Source organism: Rhineura floridana, chromosome 22 (assembly GCF_030035675.1).
Source record: "Rhineura floridana isolate rRhiFlo1 chromosome 22, rRhiFlo1.hap2, whole genome shotgun sequence".
NCBI classification, from domain to species: Eukaryota; Metazoa; Chordata; class Lepidosauria; order Squamata; family Rhineuridae; genus Rhineura; species Rhineura floridana.
Window position 1 is genome coordinate 11,633,538 of NC_084501.1, and position 23,339 is coordinate 11,656,876.

A 23,339-nucleotide genomic window follows, 5' to 3' on the forward strand; every position below is an offset into this window, starting at 1 on the left:
AAGTAGAAGAAACTGGAGCTCAGAAGCCAGTATTTTTCAGCAACCAGCCCAACCGGTTGATTCAGTCTGGCGGTGAGAGGGAGCGCATCTTAAACAAAGGGAAAGCACCAGGCTGGGCTCCCATCAAACATCAAGAGGGCATCTGTTCAAAGCAGCCGGAAACTCCAGGGCAGAGAGTTCTGGCGGGCAAACATGGCTCTGAACCAGCGCTCAACAAAGCCACTCGCCTGAAGAAGCCCGGCTGGAAAAGTTCCTTGGGAGGGCAAACAGATTTTCAGCTTGGAAGGAATTTCCCCCAAAGGGAGGGGCCTTTGCTTGGTTTGATTGGAACCAACAGTCAGTCAGGCACCTTTGCTGTCCTACTTATGGCGCCGGCTATGAAACTTTTTGGTTTAAGCAAGCCCATCCGATATGTAAAAGCTGGCATGTGCTTTAATCTGTAATATTTGCTTAACTGCTGGTTTTAATTATGTTTTAATTTTTTAATTAATGATGATGGGATGATGGGTCGAGAGACCAAGGAGGTGTTTCATCTATATTTGGATACAGCTAGATGCCATTTTGAATCAAGATGGCGGACTGAATCTTTCAAAACGAGAGTGATTTTTTGTTTCTTAGAAATTCTGAGAAACTCCAGCTACAAGGCTGCTAGTAATAAAATAATTCTTTCTCTTTCCCCCCCTCCTAGAAAATTAAACAAGCACAAGGCCTGCCTGGATCTGGACTGAAAGGTCAACCTGTCACAAGGCTTTATGGGATTAAGGCAGCCTGATTGGCTTTCACCTGCCAAATGGTGGAAGCTGTGTGGCTTCTGCAGGAGGGAGAAGAAAACTGGTTTGGCAAACATCACCATCTGTGGTAGGAAGTGAAAAGAGGAAGCCAGCAGTTGGGGGGGTGGAGGGGGGGTGAAATACCAAACCAACGTCAGATGAACGGAACACCGAAAGATGCCCCTAGCAGCAGATTTTGATCAGGATACATCTGTTCTTGGAAGAAATGCACACGCAACGTCTTAATTTGCAGCATTATTTATTTATCAAATTTACATCCACCCCCCAGCCCAGGAGACAAATAAAAGCACTCCCTGAAATGTTATCATCCTGCACCTCCTTTGCATGCAGGTCTCAGGTAGGTTAAAGAAGCTCTGCTGCTCATCTGCCCTCAATTGTAGCCAGCAGCGTAGCAGCAAATTCAGAAGTGCAGGGTCCCTTCATGATAACCAAAGCCACACCCCCTTTTTTGCTGCTGGGTTGAGAATGGGATCCTTGTTAATGCCTTCTCCCACAACAGACGTCCCTAGGGGCCAGTAAGCATGAACGGAGTGTTAGCTACTGAAAAGTCTTCTCAGGAGCTGACTCACCTCCTTCCACACTGATTGGCTCCAATCAGCAGAAAAGGACAAGCATGCATGCTAGCAGACTCTTCTCAGTGACCAACACACTCCCCTTTCATGCTGTTTGGATACGTTATTGCCGTCAAAGAAAGCAGCAGAAGAGAAGAGCTTTGGCCTCCTGCAGGCAAGTTTAACTCGCAGGGAGGTAACGGAAGATTGCTTTTGGACGTTTGGCTCTCCCCTGTGAAAGTGGAGAGGGAAGGCCAATCTGCAATGTAAGAGTCTCAAGGAAAACCAGGGATTTAGATCAGAGTGCGTGAACCTCAAGCCCAGGAGGCCACAAGCGGCCCTCCAGCGCTCTCTATCCAGCCCTTGGAACTCTCCCAAGCCATTCCCAGCCTTGCTTTGTCCCCAGGGTGATTTTGGCTGACTGGATGGAGGGTGCCCTTGAACTCTGAACATGCCCCCGGCTTAATGTATCTGGATGGGGGTCAAAGAGTGGTGTGAGAGTGGGGGCCAGAGGCTAGCCTCCTGTTACAAACCCCAAAATGTACATCAGTTGCTCTGCCCCTTTCTGCATCCGGCCCCAGCCGCCACAGGCGTGTGGCCCTGGGAAGGTTGCCCAGAAAGGAATGCCTGAAAAAGGTCCCCCTAGTTTAGTTGAAGAACTGGAAATTGCCTGCGAATTTGCCCCCCAAAGACCCCTTGGAAAGTGCTGGGGGTCATGGCAGACTGCATAATAATTATTCTGTCTGCGCTATGGCAGATGCTGTATGATTTTTAATTGCATTTTTATTGTTTCTTTTGATGTTGTAATTGTATAACAATTTGAATTCTGTAAGAAATAAAAAAGCAATACAAATACAATTCAAAATCACTATGAAAATTGAATGTGGACATGCTACAGACCCCCCCACCCGAACGAAGCTCACAGATCACTGGTGGTGCCCTGGTCTAGCGGGTGTGCATTAATCATATGGAAAACACCAGGCAATAGGACCACAATTGCATCACACAACCCCCCCTTCCCAAATACATTCTTGCCGTAATGGAATGCCAAGATTCAGAGATCTTTGCTTTTAAAATGACTTCAGATGTTCCAGTGCTCATCATTGGCCTTCAAAACACATTCCAGGACTGAAGTTTGGCCCGTGTCAAGTCTGTCGGGATCCAAAGATCCCCTCCAGCCAAAAACAGAAACCGGAAAAACGCTAACCACACAGCAGCAGGTTGATGGACTTCGATTGCATTAATCTTGGAAGTGACCCCCACCTCATTCGGAAGCCCACTTCAAATCCTTCCTGCCAAGTTTGAAGGCCCGGATTCAACCAAAGGCAGCTTCGACCAAATCCCACTGAAAACGAGGGCCGTAGCTCAGTGGCAAAGCACCTGCTTTGCATGCAGGAAGAAGTCCCAGGGCCAAACCAAAGGCAGCACCTTCAAGTAAGGCTGGGACCGACCCCGGCTTGAAACCCTGGAGAGCTGCTTCCAGCCAGTGTACACAACACTCAGCTGGATGGACCAAGAGCCTGAGCCAGTATAAGTCCACTTCCTATGTTATGATCTAGATCAGCCTGTTGTTCAGGACCATGAGGACTGGAATCTTGCCTTATTTCTTGGGCAACGGCTACAGCTAAATAGTAGAGAACATACTCAGCCTAAAACAAGGTCCCAGGTAAAATCCATGGCATCTCTTCGTAGGGCTGGGAAATGCCAGAGAGCCACTGCCCGTCAGTGCAGGCAGTACTGAGTTTGGTAGACTGATGGTCTGAGCGCTTTCCCCATTCCCAGGGAACTTTAGTAAGGCGCAGCGACTGTTCTTCTGGTTTCAACAGAGCTTAGCTAGATTGGGGTTTCGGCCACTTAGCTCATTCCAGTCCTCATTCTGAAGAAGCTTTAGTGTTCCTTCCACAGGCCGCTGGGATTCTAATGAGCAGAACAGAAAAAGCAATTTCCTCCCGTTTGTGGTCAAAGCACCAGAAAAAAAAAACCAAAGCAAAAAAGGGAGGAAGTGTAAGCCCAGCAGCAGCAGAGTTCCCCCCTTGCATGCAGATCGCCAATGCCTCTCGTTGAAAGGCAGATCGGGTGAAATCCGGCAAGGCGGCTCCCGCCCTCCCCGTGAAAGAAAACCGTCCCGACTGCAGCACCCAAAGGTGCTTCGGAAAGGCTTCCAAGACATCCGGGAACCTGCAGCCCCCCAAATACCAGGAGCAAAAGACATAGCTAGCGTGGTGGAGCGGTTAGGGTGTCAGACTGAGGCCCTTGCAGACAAGGGTTCAAATCCCCGCTCGACCATGAAGCTCACCGAGTGACTTTGGGTCAGTCACTGCCTCTCAGCCTAACCTACCCCACAGGGTTCTTGTGAGGAGGAGGGGAAGAACTGTGTTTGCACACCACCTTGAGCTCCTTGAAGGAATGGAGGGATATAAATGTAATAAGTAAATATATAAAACACCTCAATGGGAAAAGGCAAACACCGATTAGGCATATGTGCTATTTTGACTTTTGCCTGAGGCTGCAACATGTCTTTGAGCAGCCCTGGGAGGTCAGTTAGAGGCTTGCTGCTGTCTGCAACCCACAAGGGCTGATCTCTGGCCCAGATGCCTGAATGCACCAAGTTTTCCCATCTACGAGATTCCCAGCACCAGCTCCTCCCCCTCCCCACAAGTCACAGTGCCGACTCCCAGCCCCACATCAAAACAAAGAAAACAGTAGTTTGGTTAGGCAGTGGCCCCTGATGTGCAGTCAAGGCCCTGCAGGAGCAAAGGAAATTAAAAGAAAAAAGCTGCTCACACTGATATATTTAAAGTTGAGTTTTTTTAAAAATAGTTTTTATTGTCAACAACAATCAGAGAATTAATTCAGGTCACTTCTTGGACAACTAGCAGGGGAAAAAACCATAAAAGAGAAACCTTTCTATGGAGATTCTACAAGCTGGTTAAAGTTATACCCTGGACTTTTAATGATTTTTTTTAAAAATAAAAAAAATCATTCTATTCCCCCCCTCCAAAAAAAAAGTAAATTGAAAGAAACTGAGACAGATTCTTAGAATTAATGTGCTCGCATAGAAAAAACAAAAATAAAACTGTTGTCCAATGAGGCTTTTTTTGCTGTGCAAAATGTATTGTGCATATTTGTTTTTTAAAGAAAGGTTATGCCTCTAGAGCAACAACAATACTTGGCTCATTAAATGATTTTAATCTATTTAGGTAGGTAGGTGCCTGGGACGGTCCCAACAACCACCCTAGCATAGAAAAAACCCAAAAGCCAGAGTTACAGCCACTTATGATCCACCCCTTTGCACTAGAAAGTGCACCCAACTATGTTTAAAATGAAAAAAAATGCATGAATGGTCAACCTCCACTGACTTGCAAAGGGTGCCTGGGAGAAATTTGTGGCTGAGGTGTGTGCTGTAACCCCTCCTGTCCACCAGAGGGTACCGGACCACAATCAAACAAACCCAATTTCTCTCCCCCTCCCACCTTTCTATAAAAAAAAATAAGTTAAAAAGTGTAGTGTTCATTCCAATTAAAAGAATAAAAGCTGCTTGGGAACCCAGACTGTTTACTCTCTTCTCATCTCACCCCCCCCCCAAATAAACAAAAAAAGATGTACCATAAAACACTTCCACCGCATTCAGTAGGCAGCTGCCTAGGCAATCAATATGTTGTTGAAGTGGAGGAGGAAAGAGGTCTGTATCAATAAATACAATTTATCTTTTTAATACTCCCTTTTAAGGAAAATAGAATGGGAGGGGGAGATGTTTCACCAAAAAGGAAACAAGTAACATGAGAGAACATTAGAAAAATCTGAGGATTTTTTCTTTTTAATAAAGCCAGTCAACGGCTACCTTGATTCCAAGTCCTCCAATGCATGTGTGCACACCTACACACACCTACACACACACACAAGAGTTAATTAAGAAGCATTCATTATGATATTAAGGCGGAAAGGCTCTGGAATTGGGGTCAAAGTTCACACTCTGGTGTTTATAGAAAAAATACTCTTTAAATATTTTTTTTGTAACTTAAAAAGGTTTAAGTTCGTTTTCCCCTTGATTTTAAAAAATACTACAATATATATAACCTAATTGCAGTAATAATAATAACAGAAGACTAGACACGAGACCAGTAACAGACCATCAAGGTGCGATCTTAAGAACGTTGCATATGGGGGGGGGAAGGAAAGAAGTGTCTACAGGGCTGTGTGAATCAGCATGACTCGCCGAGGTCCATCAGTTTCAATGGATCTACTTGGATGCCACCTGTGGTCTCCCCAAATGCAAAGAGGAACAGAGATGGGGACATGGAAGATCACCCGGCTCAAGTCTTAAGAAACTCTTGCAGATGGAAAAAAGGAGGGTGAAATCAAAAAGAAGAGTGATCATTTCTCTGTGTGTGATCGGGGCAGCGGGGGGGGGGAGGGGAAGAGATCCAATCAACTGTAAAACCTTCCACAATCCAACCCTGCCTATCCCTAGCCCGCTCTTCCAGATGACATACACATCTCCATAAAAACCTTTTTAGGACACGCCCGATGCATCCAGAGGTTAAAAAAAAAATACAACTCAAACTTCGTTTCTAAGAATTCTTATCAGTGAACACTCCAACTGGAAAACCCCAAAGCACCCTGGGTGGTTGTGGTGGAGAGAGATCACAACAGATGCAACAATTTTATCTGCTGGCCCCAATAGGAAGAACGTATACACGCACGTCACTAGGGGAGAAAGCGGCTACTTCCAACTTGGCAACACCACCTTTTAGTTACCATGTGTGTTAAGGAACATGGCCTCCCTCAAACAGCGTTTGTACAGTTGAACTGAAGGATGCCTCAGGCATCAAAAAGTTGTCTAGGGTGCTCCGTTTCAAACCCAGAACCCCAGATTGCATGGATTACTGGGGCTAGCCCAGCCTTTCCCAACTAGTGGGCCACCAGGTGTTGTTGGACCACAACTCCCATCAGCCTCAGCCAGCATTGCCAATGGTCAGGAAAGATGGGAATTGCGGTCCAACAACATCTGGTGGCCCACTAGTTGGGAAAGGCTGGGCTAGACCTCAGGACTGAGCATCAAAACTGCTCCCCTTAATACAGGGATGGAACATCTGCAGCCCTCCAGCTGTTACTGGCCTCCCAACTCCCAGCATGGCCAGTGGTCAAGGATGATGATGGGAGGTGTAGCCCAGAAACATCTGGAGCGATGCAGATGGTCACCCCGTCCTTGCCTTAACAGGGCACCAATCTGCCTCTTCCACCAACATGGAGAAGGGCAAGCAAGTCCCTTGACTGTTTTCCTCCCAGTCTCTTGCTAGCTCCATGCAGGCAACCTGCCCCCCCCACACAAAAAAATCCCACCTTCCCATCAACCCCAGCGTGGGGCTCTGAAATAGCCGGTTAACACCCTTAACCACAGCAAAGGGGATGGCCGTGGGTACACCCTCCATTTGACAAGGGGCTTAAAGAGTACTCTCCATTTTATATGAGGCAGCCGAACCCTTGACAGACCGAACACAGCAGCCCATATAGACACCCTCCCCCCCATTTGACCCTCCCTCCCTCAAATGAAACGATGAAGGGGAAGAACTAAGTTTGCATTGTGCCATCGTCCCTGTTAAGGCAGCACAAAGGGGAATCCAAGAACTGAGAAAACCATCCAAAGTTTCTGCTGTTACGATTTTTAAGTACATTTGCATTGCCTCTCTCGGTCCCCACCCTGGCAGCTCTGTAGTGTAAAAACAATTGCATAGTTTTGGAGACTCTTCAGTGAGTCAGATATACTTCCCAACCACCAGCACCGCCGCTGCCTTCTCCTACCCCAGACATCGGTCGGATTTTAGATTCTGTTCATTTTCCTAACGGACTGTGGCATCCCGCTCAAAACCTACTTGGGCGGAAGTTCCCAAAGACATTCTCTAGTCTGTGCACCAAGAAAACTTTTTGTGTCAAAATGCTGCAGCGGCAATGGTGGGTGCACCTGGGCGGTGTCAAAAAGAATGCCAAAGATTTTCAAGGACTGGGGCGAGAAGCTGTGGAAAAAACAGGCGATAATCCATTTTAAAAAAAAGACATCAACAAGAAAAATATAGTATAGTTTTCTTCTGCTTTACATCCCACCCTCCCTCTCGAACACAAATGCTGCCCTGTTAAAAATATATATATCGTATCTATATTCTTTAGTATTTACTTGTCATTCCCATGGTCAAAGCATTGGCTCTGCAAAAGAGAGCCAGATCATTTCCACTCAGCAGAACAGAGGTAGTCTAGAAAATTAAAAACAAAAACGAAATACCTCGTGCGGGAAGCAAGTTATTCTCTGCAGAGAATTTTACACACGCCCCCCTACCTACCCACCAGCGCATTCGACAGGGACAGCAGCAGCAACATGGAAGTGGGCAAAGGGCCCATGTTGCCAGCGTGACTCTGTTTTGTCCTCTGACTTTCAAGTTGGCTGCAGAGGTGTATTGCTCTTATCATAGCCCCACCGATCCAAGTCCTGGTCTCCAATTTTCTTTTACTAAGTCGGTACAGCCATCTCAAGAACAGGTTTGGGGGTGGGATTTTTTTTTTTTTTGCACAGTAAAAAAACTTCACACACACTCAGTATTGCGACTTGGATGGTTTCCGCTCCCTCCCCCTCCCTCCACGTTGAAAAATATATATCTTTTTAAAAGAATATCTCAAGCCCAACTCATCCGGAAGGGCTAAAACCAGCCGTGACAGGTCCTGCTCAGAAGACCAGAGGACTTTGGGAAGGGCAAGCGCGATCTGGAGGAAGAGGTGGAAGGGGAGGGAACAGAACTGTTTGATTTCTAAGAGGAAAAAGTCCTTTTCCAACTTTTTTAAAAGGTCCGTGTTTTAGGGGCCAGGGTGGAGTGGAAAAGCCTACACACGTGGATTTTTTTTTAAAAAAAAAGCACACAGGGAAAAATGTTAATATTACTCAATAAAAAGATTAAAAAAAAGTTTTCAAACTTTAAATTTTTTTTTATAAGGATGGTGCTTTTAATCCCTTTGAAATGGGAGAGGTGGGGCACGGAAAGCAAGTTGTGGACAGTCAGATGAGGGGAGCCCCCCCCCCCGGACATTGCTGTGTTTTGTTTTACCCTTGGAATTCAAAACTTTGGTCTAGGAGATCTGCTCTGTTCAATAGCTTCAGGTGATCTGTACAACTCAACCTTCCTGATTTCTCTGTGCTGCCCCAACACACCTCAAGCTGCCACACCCGCGCTCTCGCCAACAGCATTTCGCTTTCTCTTCCTCCACACTCCCCCTCGGAAGCGAGGGGCTCAGCTCCCCGTCCCAGGGAAGCAGCTTGCCACCCCCGGAACTGTCCAACCCTTCTTCTCAACGAGAGAGGGAAGGGGGGGTGAGGGGACGATAACATTATTGCATCCTCCGTGTCTCCCACGGGGGTCCAGGAGCCAGATTTCCAGGACCAGGCTGCTCAAAACCTGTGCATCAAGTTGGCCTGCTGCTGCTCTCGTTCCTTGCGCTTCCGTTCCTCTTTGAAGCAGCAGGAGCAGAAGTTCCCGGTTTCCGGGTGCCCATAAAAGCTGCAGTTCGGCTGCTTGCATTTTGTCTGCTGGAGGTTGTAGAGCAGGAGCGTTTTGCCCCGATGGCCGCTGGGGCTTTTCGGAGAAGAGCTGGCCTCACCCGGCTCTGTGTACTCCTGGTAGCCATTGCTGGGCGGGACTGGGCAGGGAGGGGCGTCACAGTCTGCTACCACATAGCCTGTGGGCGTGTCCGTCTCGGTGGGGGAGAAGCGCTCGCCAAGGTGCGAAGGGCTGGTTTGGTACGGGTGAGGGCGGCCCTGGGCACAGAGCCTGGGCAGCGTCGCATAAGAGGGGAGCGGGGTGCAGGGACCGCCGGCAACTTGCCTCCGGCTGTCTTGGTAGCTGGGCAGGTGGGGGCTTTCCACGCTGCTCATCATGGAGGAACGGGGAATGGTGAAGACACCTGAGTAGCTGGAGGGGAAGCTGGCCATTTCAGCCCCCACAGCGGCCAGATCCGGGCTGTGGAGGCTGTACGGCGGGAGCACCGGGGGGTATGCAGTGCTCAGCAGGGCCTCCTCGCCTTTGAGAGGGTTGCCTTCTGAGTCCAGCTTCTTGGCCGCCCCAGCATTCCCGAGCGCCGCCGCCGCCACCTTCCTCTCCGCCTCCTTTTGCTTCTGCTCTGCAGAGAAGCGCTCCTCGGCATCCGAGAGATACCTCTGGATCATCTCCTCCCGGAACTGGTGCCAGTGGCTTGTCTTGAGCTGGCCAGCGAAGATGAACTTCCGCTCCCCTTGCATGGCAGCCCGGAGGAAGCCGAGGCTCTGCCGGACTTCACTGCTGTACTTGCAGGTGTCCGGCGGCTTTTCCGCGGTCGCCTTGCCCAGGCACGGCTTCTCAGCAGGGGCCGCTGAGTCCCCGGAAGACGCCTCGTCCTTGCTGCCCTTCCGCACCTTGACAGACCCCTTCTTCTTTTTCTCGAGGGTCTCCCCTTGCCCATTGCTCACACCCCCCTTGACCGTTCGGCTGTGCATTAGGCCACCCATGTTCTTCTTCAGTTTACTCCCCAAGGTCTTGCCAAAACTGCCGAGCTTATTGGCCACCGAGTCGGCCCGTTTCTTCTCCTTCTCCCAGTCCTTCTTCGGCTTCTCTTTCTCCTTCTCCTTGCTGCCGCCGCCACCCTTACTACCTCCGCTGTTGCTCGCTGAGCTGCTGCAGACAGACTCCTTGTCCGAGTCCCCGGAATCCACAGCTGACCGGGCCTCGTCCCCTGCGGAAGCGGTTGGAGACTCCGGCTGGGCAAGAGGTGCCTAGGGAAAAGCAGGCGGGGGGGGGACGAGAGAGAGAGAGAGAGAGATAGTAGGCTTAGGAGGAGACAGTAGCCAGGCATTTCCAGCTCATCTCCAGCACACGTCAACATTCACAACAGCCATCCCCAACCTGGCACCCTCCAGTTGTTGCTGGATTCATGTTGGACTACGATGAAGGGGCCATGCAGGGCTTGATCTGATCTGGCAAGCTGGGCCTGATGTTCCTGGGACAATCGCAGGCTAACGGAGGAAGGGGCAGCTCCCTGGTACCCATCTCTTGGGCCTTGACCGGCCAGTAACAGCAGCTGGGGCCGGAGTGGGGGCTAGCAAAGGGAAAAGGGGCAGCTCCGGCATGGCATGGAACAGGAGAGCAAAGAAGGGGCTTACAACGCAGCAGGGACTGGTGAACAGGCAGGCCTGCAGGCACACAAATCTGCAGGAGAAAGGGCTGGTGCCCACAGGAGTGATGGGGAGGAAGGCTGGGAGGCCAAACAGGAGGTGGAGCTGGTGATGTGCCGCCACGATATCCTGCTGAGTTGTACAAGGGTACCACACTGAGATCGAAAGAGGTGGCAGCTGACAGGCAAGGCCACCGCCCAGACCGGTTCTAAGGTAAGCAGGCAGGCAGGCGGGGGCTGATGAAGGGCAGTCTGAGCTTGGTGGGGCAGCGCCCCCTTTGCCCTGACAGACCAGCCTCCACTGGGCTTCCACTTCGCCAAAAGAGGCAAGGGGGAAGCAGAAGCGTCCGGGTCTAGGCGCCTGCTCTCCCAAACTACTTGTCTGGGAGCCGCCGATCCATACAGGCTGCAGCTTTCGCATGTTCACCTTCAGCGAGCGCTGGGGAAGTTCTCTCTTCAAAGCCACTGGCTGTACGACGCGATCACAGCGGGGCCAACTTGATCCGCTTTCCAAGGGCTCTTCTGCCATCTGTTCCCACCCACTCACCCCCAATAAAAAAGCCTAAGGCAGGGCAGGAGGAGGATTATGGGACAGACTAGTCAGAGGCAGCATGCTTCTGAAAACCAGTTGCTGGAAGCCTCAGGAGGGGAGAGTGTTCTTGCACTCAGGTCCTGCTTGTGGGCTTCCCATTGAAGCACCTGGTTGGCCATTGTGAGATCAGGATGCTAGACTAGATGGGCCACTGGCCTGATCCAGCAGGCTCTTCTTATGTTCTTATGACGGACGGACAGACAGACAGACACTGAAGAGGAGGAAGGCTTCCCTTGGTGTTCCCTTTACCTGCATTTCACAGGGCAAAGTGATCCACTTTACATTCATGTAGCTGTGCAACAAATGCAGCTTCGCTTCCAGCGAGACAGTCACACTTAAAAAATAGAAAAGACATTTGATTATTTATTCAATTTCTATCCAAAAGGAGTCTGGGGAGGCACAAAGACAAGGCACTGAGTCAAAGCCAGAGCCAGAAGGATTTACAGCTCCGCCACCACCATTGTTTGGAGTGTTTCCCCAGCACTCCTCCTCTCTTGCTTTCTCCCTCAAGTTGAAATGGTGCTCAAAGACAACTCCAATCCCAAACCAGATCCGGAAGAAGTTCTGGGCTGGAGGAGGTGTTTCCTCAAAAAGGCAGTCACTGGCACACTCCCAGCCACCACCATCCTGCCCCTCCTGCCAATCGCCCCCCCCTTCCGTCCTGGGCCCGTCCAGCCTGGCCGTGGGGGGCCTTGCCCTCCATGGCTTCACTTCCAGTGGGATCCCTGCCCCCGTGGACCTTCCTTCTCCAACTCTGTCCACCTCCCTCGGTCTCCGCCCTCCTGAAGTATCTGTCCCACTCGCTCTTGCTGCTCTCGCGACAGGCCCTCCGTGCTTGGACATGTACGAGGCGACCATCTCTCTCTTGTTTCATGAGAGCAGGGAAGGGGTAAATGTAGGCCTGGGAGCCAAATGTGGCCCTCTGGGCCTCCCTGTCTGGCCCTTGTAACTCTCCCCAGGCAACGCCCTTCATGGGCCCTGCATTGCCCCCCCCCCCTTGAGGCTTTTTGCCAAGCTGGGATGTGCCCTTCAGCCTCCTGCTTGCCTGGATAGATAGAGAGGGGAGCATAACAACCAGCCGACTCTACAAAAGGTAACGGTTACATTCCTCTTTCCGCCCGCTGTTGCTTCTGGCCCCACCCACCACTAGCATGTGGCCCCCAGAAGGGTGCATGTGCCCCTCCTTGGGCTGAAATCAGTTCCCTGCCCCTGCCTTTCACTTCACCGTCTCCGTTCTCGTCCCTAACTGATCAGAAGCCCAAATCCATGGAAAGGGATGTCTGCTTGGGTTTCTCTCCTATCCTCCTCATCTCTGCCTCCTGCCGTGGTCTCCCCGTGGGAGAAACTGGCCGGAACGAGCTCCTCAGCCGCTTGCTTTGCGTCGCAAGAGCCGCGTGTGTTTAAGGGCCGCCTGCTCCGTCCCACCCCTTTCCAAGCCCCCAAAACAGCAGCACATACACACACACACACACACACACACACACCCGCCTGCCCCAACCCTCCTCCCGCTCACCTTGCCAGCCTGACGTTGTCACTGTCGTCTCTGCCCCACTCCCAGTCTTTCCCGGGGTCCACAGCGAAGTGTACGGGAAGCAGTTTGTGTTCAGAGTCAGTCAGCGGGATCACGGCTGTGGCGGGCAGAAGGAGCGGCTCGTTTAGAGGCCGAGAAAACCCCGAGGCTGAGAGGCAGTGGCGGGGGAAGGAAACAGCCAAGTGCAGGCTGTGGGAGCTGCCCTTTCCCACGGAGACCTTGCACCGCTTGGCTGCAGAAGGACCTGGGGGCAGGAAGGGGGCTCAAAAATGTAGGAGGGAAGAGGTGGAGACAATGGGAGCTGGGAAAGCGGAGGGGGGATAGGGGAAAAGAGAAATGGCTCCCTGGAGCTGCCTCGTTCCCTCGCCCCCCCCCAAAACCCCTCAACAAGTCCCAGAATCCAAACTCATTCTGACTGCTGGGGGGCAAGCCGCCTCCTGGGCCCTTTCCTCCAGAGCTTCTTTCAGCAAGGAATGGGGGGAGGTTTCCAAGCCAGCCACTGTTAACTCACAGCCCCTCTCTCTCCCCGCCACACCCTTCACGACACAGCAAGGAGAGGACTTGCCCACCTTCCAGGGTTCAAGGTTACCTAGACAGGAAAGCTGCTTGGGACATGCAACGTAACCGCTACATGACATGCTAAGAAGTCTTTGCGCCTAACGCCGGCTCCACCAAAGGCTCCTTTTGCTTAAGCGTGGCTCCTGTTCAAGCCACAGGGCTGGCCTTTGGGGAACAAGAGTCCATGCGACCAAGGCCTGAGGGAACTGGGACGAGAGGGGACTGCTTGGCAGGCAGAGGCTCCTCAAAACCACTGCTTCTGCCACTCTGCACATACCTTGCTCCTTGGCGGGTTCCTTCTGCTCCATGGATACCAGGGCAGAGAAGTGGGCCTGGTCGTAGGCCAGGACCAGCGGGGAGCAGTGGCACTTGTTGGCAGGCACCTCCAAGGGCAAATAAATGCCACCAAAGGGGATAGGCGCAAACGCTGAGAAGAGGGAGAGAAAGAAAGGAGCAAGTGGGTCAAGGAACTCAGCATGCTGACGAAAGAGCGATTCCCTCCACTGTGGACTGCGGGAGGGGATCGAGAGCATGCCGCAAGGCTTCCAGGAACTCAAGGCCACCTTCTGCAGCAGAGTCTGCCTGGTGCCGCTCTGCACGAGTAATAGGGATGTGCTAGAATTCCACCCAATTTGGATTTGGTACCAAACATTCCATTAGTTTGCTTGCTCTATCCTTGCGGATTGGATTTTCATTCAGCAATTTTCCACGCCCATCTTCATTTTTTTTAAAAAAAATCCACCTCTAAAATATTGATATTAACAGCAATAATTTTATCAATACTTCCTTTCAAAATATCGATACTTCGTTTCAAAACATCGATATCAGTATCAATAATTTTTGCGAGGGAAAAAACAGATTGGTAAAAGCAGTAGCTAGCAGACAAAGAACAAACTCCAATCGATACTGGCTTGTTAGGTCAACAACAGATTTTACCCAGAGCCTGGAAAAGTTACTTTTTTGAACTACAACTCCCATCAGCCCAATCCAGTGGCCATGCTGGCTGGGGCTGATGGGAGTTGTAGTTCAAAAAAGTAACTTTTCCAAGCTCTGATTTTACCCCACCTTCAGAAAGAGGCTGCTTGCTGCCACCTCTGCCTGAGTTGCTGCTCGAAGCAATCGTCCTTCCAAATCAAGAGGCACCCTCAGAACAGGGACTCGCACAGGAACACTGGGTTATGGAAGAGTACTCCTCCGACACAGGGTAATTTGTCATCTTACGCCATTAAATTTAAAGATTTTAACTGAGCACGACAGTGCAGCACCGACCCCATTTTGAAGGGGGGGAAGGAAAAGCATGTTCCCACTGTTAGAAGCCCAGGAGTATCAAAGGTCCAATCTATCGTGACTGCCTCTCTCAAGGGGAGGGGAAAACAATCTGTTGTGTTTTGTTTTGCTGCAGCGCCACGGCATGTGCACATTCTGACCAATTACCCCAAGGGCCACATTCCCTTCTGTGCGACCTCCTAAGGGCCACACGCCAGTGACGGCCAAGGCTAGAGGCAAAAGCGAGTGGAGCAAGGAACGTAAATGTCACCTTTGCACAAGCAGGCTAGTTTCTACACACCCTCCCATGCCCTCCTCTATCCAGGCAAGCAAGAGGCAGGAAGGGGAAGTGGCCTGGGGGCCAAATAGAGAGGCCTGGAGGGCCTGAGGCCCCCCACTCCTAACATATACCAGGCATGAGATGAATGAACGACAGCAGGCTGGAGCGACGCAGACGCCAAGCAAGAAGACAGATGGAGAGAGCCTAGACAGCCTAAACAGCTGTGCTTTCGACGGGCCTTGAAGACTTGGCTCTCCAACCAGGCTGGGGAGGGGGTTTAGGTTGTTAGATTGCAGTTCTAGGGGTGGTTTTAATTTTTCTGGTTATGCTTTTTATGGAATGTATTTGTATTTTATTGTACGTCGCCCAGAGTGGCAGGATAACCCCTGCCAGATGGGAGTCTAACAAATTTAATAAATAATTAAATAAATCAATAGAGACAAAGGGAGGGAGAGTTGTGACAGCATGGGGGGGGAGCGGAGAGGCAGGAGGGGCTGAAATCCTGGGCTCTGAAGAAGTTCTGGGAGGCAGCACCCCAGCGGCCCACAGCAAAAAGCCTCCCTTGAACACAGAGATGCCCATCGCCTGGCCCTACTTTAGAGAGAGATATATATGAGAGGGAGAGAGAGAGAGAGAGAGAGAGAGAGAATGACTGCCCTCTCTGCACGCACCACAGTCACAGCTCTTACCTTCCCCTCCAGAGTCTCGCAGCATGGTGTCCGCCACAACCACGATGGGCCTCTTGAGGACATGGGCAAGGACAAAGACGTGGAACTCTTCCAGGCTCTCGTACACCGGCTCCTCGGAGCCTTCGACGCTACAGAGGCAAAGAAGCAAGGGGGGGGAGAGGAATGGCATCAGCCTTTTTAACTCTTGAATCATTGGCAACCTCCTGGGCTTCATTTATTAATAAAATAGGGAATAATTTTTATTGATTTATAGCCCTTCCTTCCTTCCAGTAGGAGTCCAGGGCAGCAAACAAAAGCAATAAAAACACTTTAAGTCATCATAAAAACAGACTTTAAAATATATTAAATAACAAAACATCCTTACACATATTAAGAAGTCTTTAAAAACATTTTTTTAAAAAGCTTTAAAAAAAGCTGAAGACGAGGACCAGAAAACAGATGTACAGACATAGCCCCAACGTGACTGTCTGTCTGAGCGTGCGGGGTGTGCTTCCACCTACATCCAACCTGCGTAACTGTAAACCATGGATGGGGGCATCTGCGTCCCTCCAGCTATTGCTGGACTTGGAGCTCCCATCATCTCTGACCACTGGCCATGCTGGCTGCTGGGAGTTAGGAGTCCAGGAGTATTTGGAGGGCGCCAGGTTTCCCCAGCCTCACATATATTCCTGGCCCAAGCCATCTGGGACTCTCAAGAGACAACCAGCCACACAATGGTTGCCAATCCATTTCCAGGCACAACGGAGGGCGGCTGTCGCAAGACAGGCACATCCTTGCAGCTGCGCTACGGACCACCTGATGTTTCTGGGGAGCCTTCAAAGGCAGAGCCCCGCACAGAGCAAGCACATTGCAGCAATCCAGCTTACGATGTTGGGTGGGGGGAGGAGAGAAGCACCACTCACCCTCCGCAGTTCCCTCCGTTTATGCCGTAGTGCATGCGAGGCTCACTTGAGGCCAGCTTGAGCAATTCGTTCCACTCCTTTTGCCATTCCTCTTCTGTGTAAACAAGTCCGGACTATCGGGGGTAGGGAGAGGAAAGTGAAGAGGGAAATAAAAAATATTCAGACTTTTCTGCACTCAGTGAAGCTACTTTTAAAAAGTTTGCAAGGGGGGTTTCCTCCAGGAGTTTAACGCTCCTGGGCTCAATGAATACTCGGGGAGAACCCAATGCTAAAGTTGGCCTAGTCTGGACCTGACTGGTGTCTGGGTAGGAAGGCAGTCACTAGAAGCTCCCTCTTGGGCTTCGGGGCATCCCCAGGGCTCAGGGCATTGGGAAGGGATCCTGGGCTGAGCCTTGGCCCAAAGGAAGCCCTGGGGGCCAGGGGAGGCTGGCCAGAAGAACAGCAGAAGAGCCCTGCAACAGCTGGATCAGTCAAAGGGGGCACACCTAGTCCAGCATCCTGGCCTCGCAGCTGCCAGCCCACAAGCAGGACCTGAGTGCAACAGGATGAGTGGGACAGACAGTGCCCCACCAGCCTGCTCTCAGCTGGTGGCCCACCCCAGCCTGCCTCCTCACTTGGATCCAGTCCAGAGGGAGGAGGCCTGGCTGTCGGCTTCCTCTTCCTTCGTCTCAGTGTTGCCATTACAGAATTCCGTGGGGGGGGGGGCAAGACCAGCATGACCTGGCTGCGCCTGTTCTTGGCTCCGGCACCTGCTGCTGGCCTTTCTGCCGTCTGCCCCCACCAGTCCTGATGGGCACCAGCCACCACTGCTGCCTGCAACAACCCCTTCCCAAGCCTACTCTTGCTTTAGCCCCGAGTAGCGTGCAACATCAGCCAGCCGGACCGACATCCCGGCTTTCTCTGCCGAGTGCGGGCATTCCTACCTGGGCCCAGGGCCTCACCTCTTTGTTCTGCTGCATCTGCTGCCACCTCCAGCGCCGCTTCAGAGCCTCCCTTTCCACACCTTTGTCCATGAGAGCGTAGAGAGATTTACGCAGCATGAGGTCCCTGTCATGAAACCCCCACATGCCTACAGGGAAGCAGGGAGGAAAGAGGAACCTTTTCATGACTGGGTGCTTCCTAAACTCCCCATTGGTTCATTTCCCTCTGCCCTCTACTTCTACAATAATAAATATTTCCCAAAAAACATGAAGGATGTTAGTCGCCAATCATAATGTCCTCTTTGATGACAAATTTGTTTATTATGCATTCCTTACATTGTCTTTTTAAGATGTTTCTGCTGTTTTATCACTTGTTGTTTGCTGCTCTGGGCTCCCTTCTGGGAGGAAGGGCAGGATATACATTTAATAAATAATAATAATATTTTATTCCTCGCTTTTCACAAAAAGAGGTCTCCTCAAAGAGATTTACAAATCCATAAAACAGAAATAGTGTGACAAATGTAACAATTTAACGTTTTTGAGAAATCATTTATAAGAACAATTCCAACCCCCCCTTTTTACCTAAAGAGGCAGCATGAAGCAGGCAATTCCCATCTCCTGTGGTTGCCAAGGGAAGCAGCCGCTGACAGCTGGGATACACACTGGCCCACCAATTCAGACGGCCTGGACAAGGAAAAACAAGTAGCAAGAGGCATTTATTTCTGGCTTTTAAGGCTTCAGAGCATCTCCAAACCCAGGATCTCTTAAAGAGCCTGAAAAAAGCAGCCCCACAAAAGTTGGCCAATATTATCTGCTGCGGCTCAGTGGTGGCTACTGGTCTAGGGCCATGGCCACTTAAGTAAGTGTACGGCTGAGGCAAGATAGTAAGTGAGTGGCTCAGGAGTTATGTGCCCTGCCATCTCTGCACCTATGAATAGGGATTTCGTGGCAAGCGGTATTCAGAGGGGGTTTCCCATTGCCTCCCTCTGAGGCTAGTCCTTCCCAGCTGGCTAGGGCCTGCTCAGCTTGCCACAGCTGCACAAGCCAGCCCCTTTCTTGTCTGCAGCTGCCAGCTGGGGGGCAACTGGGCTCCTTGGGACTCTGCAGCTTGCCCACGGCTGCACAGGTGGCAGGGCACATCACCCCTGAGCCACTCACTGTGGGGTGATCTTTAGCTGGCCCTTGACGCCCAGGAGACATGAGCGGGGATTTGAACTCGCAGACTCTGGACTCCCAGCCATGAGAAAAAGAGAGCCAACAGGGACAGATCTGAAGGGAGGGAGACTGGGGTGAGGCAGGAAGGAGGGAGGGCCAGCAGGCTTGATTTGCTGCCAGGGCTGAAAAAGCAATGCTCACAAAACACGCTGAATCACATAGAAAGAATTACACAAAAGGGACTCAAGTGGCAAAACAGCATTCCCCGGGTAATACATGCTAACGGAAGGGTAAGAGGAGAAGGAGGAAGAGGAGTTTATGACCGCTGCTATTAATTCGCAAGGAGCCCAGGGGAGGGTTGGTCCCCTTATATAAGCTCAGCAGCCTGGAGGCCAAAAACTCTCTTCCTCCCTGGGCTTCAACGACAGAAGTCACCTGGGTAGAAATTTCTCCTTGTAAATATATTATTGGGCATGCATTTTACGAACCTTGTGTTGTTCACTGTTTTAATTTTTTCCCTGGTTTAGATTGCTTTCAATTGTTCTATTTTATCTTATTCAGTCGCCTTGAAACTTTTTTTTATATCTATTAAGCGGCTGACAAATGTGATCAATAAATATCCATCCTCCTCCTGCCTCCTGACGGAAGGACCGCCCAGCATGCAGCCAGCTGGCGCCCAGCCAGCCGCCCACCCCGGACAAACAGCTCGGCTCGGCTCAACAGACAGCCCGTTTTCCCCAGCCTAGGTAGCGTCTGGCACCGCCAAGCCCCAACCCCACTGCCGAACGGCAGAGTGCCAAAAATGCAGCACAGACAAAACCACATCTGAGGAAAGCTGGAACAGTTATTTATTGCAAAAACTGGGGGGGGGGGCTTGAGAGTCTGCTTGCCCTTTCTGGTGGGGCTGTCCTTGTTTCCCCAGCCATCGCTTTCTCTCGCACTCGCACACAGAGAAAAGCAGCTACACGGCTTTGGATACAGCAGAGGAGCTGAGCGGGCTGATATCACCGCCTGAGCAAGCGGCAGGTTATGTCACCGGATGACACACCTCGCAAAAATATTCCTCTTTGCAGGACCTCCCAAATGCTCCTGGGGAGGAGGAGTCAGAGGCTGCCTGAATGCAATTCCAGGCTGGTCGAGGCCTCGCCAATTAAGGATCAATTATCCTGAGATAACTCTTCTAATAATATATGCATATATTTAAAAAACTTTACCCCTAAGGAGGAAGAGGAGGATGTAACAGGAGGCAATACTCACTTTGAGGCCATGATGGAGGTTGCTCAGTGGCCAGATTTCCCAACTGTCTACCCCAAACCACCTTAACAGCAGCTACAGGACTGGGGTGAAGGGAAGGGTGGAAAACTTTCTTCCCATGTGCTGTTCCTCCAGTTTAAATGACACACACACCCCTCTCCTCATGGGAAATGGCTATTAGCCACTGCGGGTGGATAGGTGGGTGAGGGGAAAGCACTTCTTCCCTTGCCTGCTGGCAGGGGAGATTTACACTGGGCAGGCAACACAAAGGCCGGCTCCAATCCAGCCTCCTCCACTGACCCTTTTAAAAGCCTTTTAAGGTGCAAGATCCTATTACAGATCTCCCACACATAGAGCAGTTTGTCCCTGAACACAGCAGAAGCCTGGTTCTCTCCAACCCATTGCACTGCTGTAGTCCAGCAATATCTGGAGGGCACCGCGTTGGCAATGCCTACTTCAGGCTGCTGCAGCCTGGAAATTCATCGCTCCTAGCAATCCTGCATCTTGGACATTTGAAGGGCACAGGGGCGCAATATTGTCACTTCTGAGTCAAGGCGTACTGATGCTTTACGCCCCAGAATCCATTTCAAAGCAGGGCTGAGCCCAGGAACAAGAGCAGCAACGGAGAGACTGCTCCTGGGCAGGCGCCTATCGCATCCCTGCATCATTTTCCAGCTGCGCTATACAGCCAGCCCACCCAGCAACACCCGGGCACTCTGGCATGGCAATGCCTACACTTTGGAACTCCCTGCCTATTGACATCAGGCAGGCGCCTTCATTGTACTCTCGGCAGCGGCAGCTAAATGCATTTTTGTTCAGGCCAGACATGTAGAAGTGAATGGGTGCTTTAATCAGTTTTCAGCTTATTATTATCATTATTATGGTTTATTTCTATCCCCCCTCTTGGCCAAAAGGCCCCCAAGGTGACTTATAAAAAATAAACAAAAATACAAAAATACATATCAATAAAAACAATACAATATACAAAAATTAAACAAGGTAATAACATTATTAAAAAGCAACAATAACTTTTAATGAATATACAATAACAAATCACACTTTCCCAACACTTTCCTAATAAATTCCTAACAATTAGACAATGTCGACTAGTTCTTACATCAATATGTTGACATCAAACATGATACCACTGAGGTGTCCTGCGTCTCCCGGTCCTAATGCAGGAAAAGGAACAGTCCAGCTTTTTGCCAACATAGACGGTGTCCACGGTAAGCAGTACTTCCTTATTTATTATTCAGAATAACAATATTATTATTCAGAAGAATAATCAGAAGATTCTGATTATTCTTCTGAATTTTTTTAATTCCTGTTTAATTGTAACTATGTCTTCTTGATCATGTTAATGTTTGTTTTAATTTTGTAAACTGCTTAGAAGTGCAGCGGGGCAAGGCATCCAGGGAAGTTTAAGCCCTGCCACCTCTCCCCTAAGAAAGCAGGCTGTTGGGTGCTTGTGGCACAGATGCTTACCAGCCTGTTCTAGGGCCACCAGCATCGACTGCTCGATGAGGTCCCGCTCGATGAAGCACCGGAACTCCTCGTTGTAGACGGTCAGGTCGGGCAGCTGGAAGGTGCAGATGGGCATCTCCAGGAGGTGCTCCCCACTTCCGCCGCAACCCCCACTGCTACCACCGTTGCTGGAGACGTGGGAACGAGCCAGAGAGACGATAGTGGAGCTGGCGTGGGAAATGCCACGAGAGAGGCGCTTTTCTGAATACAGAAGGGAGAAAAGAGGGGTGGATTTTTAGCACTGTTATCAAGTTGAAATTCAGCATTATAAAACAGTTTAAAACAAATTATAGTCACAGGAATAGGGCAGGTCCTGAAAGCATGCATCTCGGGTGTCCAAGGCCAGGGCACCTTCTTCAGCATATGACTGAAACTATGCAACCAAGGTACCAGTCGCATCACTGTGAGGAGGAAGCTCACAGCTGAGGGGCTGCCACAGAGTAGGTCCTCACTCCTGGGACTCCTCGACTTCTACGAGTGGGGGAAACTACCAAGAGGGCCCCCTCTGCTGATCATAACACCTGTGAGGGTCTACAATGTAGGGAAGGAGGTGGCTTTTCTGATATTTGGGGAGACACAATACATTCAAGCCTTCTGGTGGGACACAATCTCTCCAAATGATTCGTTCAGCTGGAATGGCCAAGGGCATGTGAAAATCCGTCACTGTCAGAGCTGGCCTGGCTTTCCTCTCTATTGTTAAAGGAAGCTTTTTTCAGGTTCCTTGGGTACAGGCAGCCCACGCACACCTCACGCTGCCCCGACTGTGTTCAGCCCCATGAAGCCACAACCGGCTGGCTAATTAGCGGACTTACTCACAAGCAGAGTCGCTGCTGAAAAGCCCCCGCTTGCGTTCAAACCACCTCACGGGCCTGTGGTGAGCCTGCCCCAAGCCAAGATTCCTGGCTATGGAGAGGAGAGGAGACAGACCTCCAGCTGTGGGTGTTGACAAGGGGCCCTCTTCCCCTCCCTGCCTGGGAAAGGCTCCAGGAAGAAGAAGGCTGGTGATGGGTGGTGGAGAGGAAGAAGAATTCCTCGCCAAATTGAGGTGGGGCTGTTGCTTTTGTTTATTTCGGCAAGAAAGTTATAAAAACCATGACCTCATTTGGATTTCACCATCCTGCTCTGGTTCAACTCCTTGGCTACTGCAGGCAGAAGCACCTGCCCATCAGCCTCTATTAATCAAGAATGGAGGGGGGAGAATTTGGGGAGGGGGAAAGAGAGAGAGAGAACGCCAAAGAATCCTCAGCATTCTCCACAAGATAGGAAGCTGCCTTGTACTAAGTCAGAGCATTTGGTCCATCTAGCTCAGTACTGTCTACACTGACTGGCAGCAACGGCTCTCTGGGATTTCAGACAGAGAAGCCCTTGCTGGTGGCGTTTGGGATTGAACCTGGGACCTTCTGTGTGCAAAGCCCTTTATAGGGCAAGGGCTATACCACTGACCTACAGCCCTTGCCCTAAAAACAAAGCAAGGCTCCAGTCCTCGTGGTTCTGAATGAAGGGCAGGTTTCAATACAAACGTAGGAAGCTGCTGTTACACTGAATCAGACCACTAGCTCAGTGAACTGTCTACACTGACTGGCAGCAATGACTCTCCAGGGCTTGAGACTGAGAAGACTTTCCCAGCCCTACCTGGAGATGCCGCTGGGGATTGAACCTGCACGCAAAGCAGGTGTTGTATGCCCCAGAGCAAGGGCAGAAGAGGGCAAAGGGCTTGAAGGAAAAACCCTTCTCAAAACAGACACCTCCCACGGGCCGGCAGAATTCCATGAACAAGGCCCAGAGCTTGGAAAAGTTACTTTTAAAAAAACTACAACTCCCATCAGCCCCAGCCAGCATGGCCACTGGATTGGGCTGATGGGAGCTGTAGTTCAAAAAAGTAACTTTTCCAAGCTCTGATCAAGGCCCTCCTCCTCCTCCTACCTTGGACAATGTCATCTTGGCGCTGTAGGGGAGGCCGCACAGGCCAAGAAGCCTCCTTTTCCACAATTTTGAAGGCCCGCCCTTCGTTAAAGGAGTGGGGCAAGTTCCCAGCATGCACCTGCCTCAGCTGCTCAAAGTCACTCAGCGCAGCGCTCAAGTTCCAGTTTTTCCCTGGAGGCAGGTGGGGGGCGGGGGGAGAGAGAAGAGAAATAAAGGG

At 50.8% G+C, this 23,339-nt stretch overlaps 1 protein-coding gene across 4 annotated transcripts in view; it reads right to left on the reverse strand.

Annotated features, from left to right (window-relative positions):
* Positions 1–4,133: 4,133 nt before the first annotated feature.
* The window catches only part of OTUD7B (OTU deubiquitinase 7B), a 46,284-nt gene continuing 27,078 nt past the window's right edge, over positions 4,134–23,339 (reverse strand). For 2 of the 4 annotated variants that reach the window (XM_061606033.1, XM_061606032.1), the window contains exons 3-12: positions 23,123–23,293; positions 21,161–21,400; positions 17,849–17,950; positions 17,288–17,415; positions 16,347–16,459; positions 15,445–15,572; positions 13,487–13,636; positions 12,634–12,748; positions 11,370–11,454; positions 4,134–10,130 (exon numbers count right to left, since the gene is read on the reverse strand). In XM_061606033.1, coding sequence (XP_061462017.1) covers positions 8,775–10,130; positions 11,370–11,454; positions 12,634–12,748; positions 13,487–13,636; positions 15,445–15,572; positions 16,347–16,459; positions 17,288–17,415; positions 17,849–17,950; positions 21,161–21,400; positions 23,123–23,293 — 2,588 coding nt within the window. In that variant the 3' untranslated portion in view covers positions 4,134–8,774. The remainder of the gene's footprint in view (positions 10,131–11,369; positions 11,455–12,633; positions 12,749–13,486; positions 13,637–15,444; positions 15,573–16,346; positions 16,460–17,287; positions 17,416–17,848; positions 17,951–21,160; positions 21,401–23,122; positions 23,294–23,339) is intronic. The other 2 variants (XR_009759993.1, XM_061606034.1) reach the window with 2 other exon arrangements.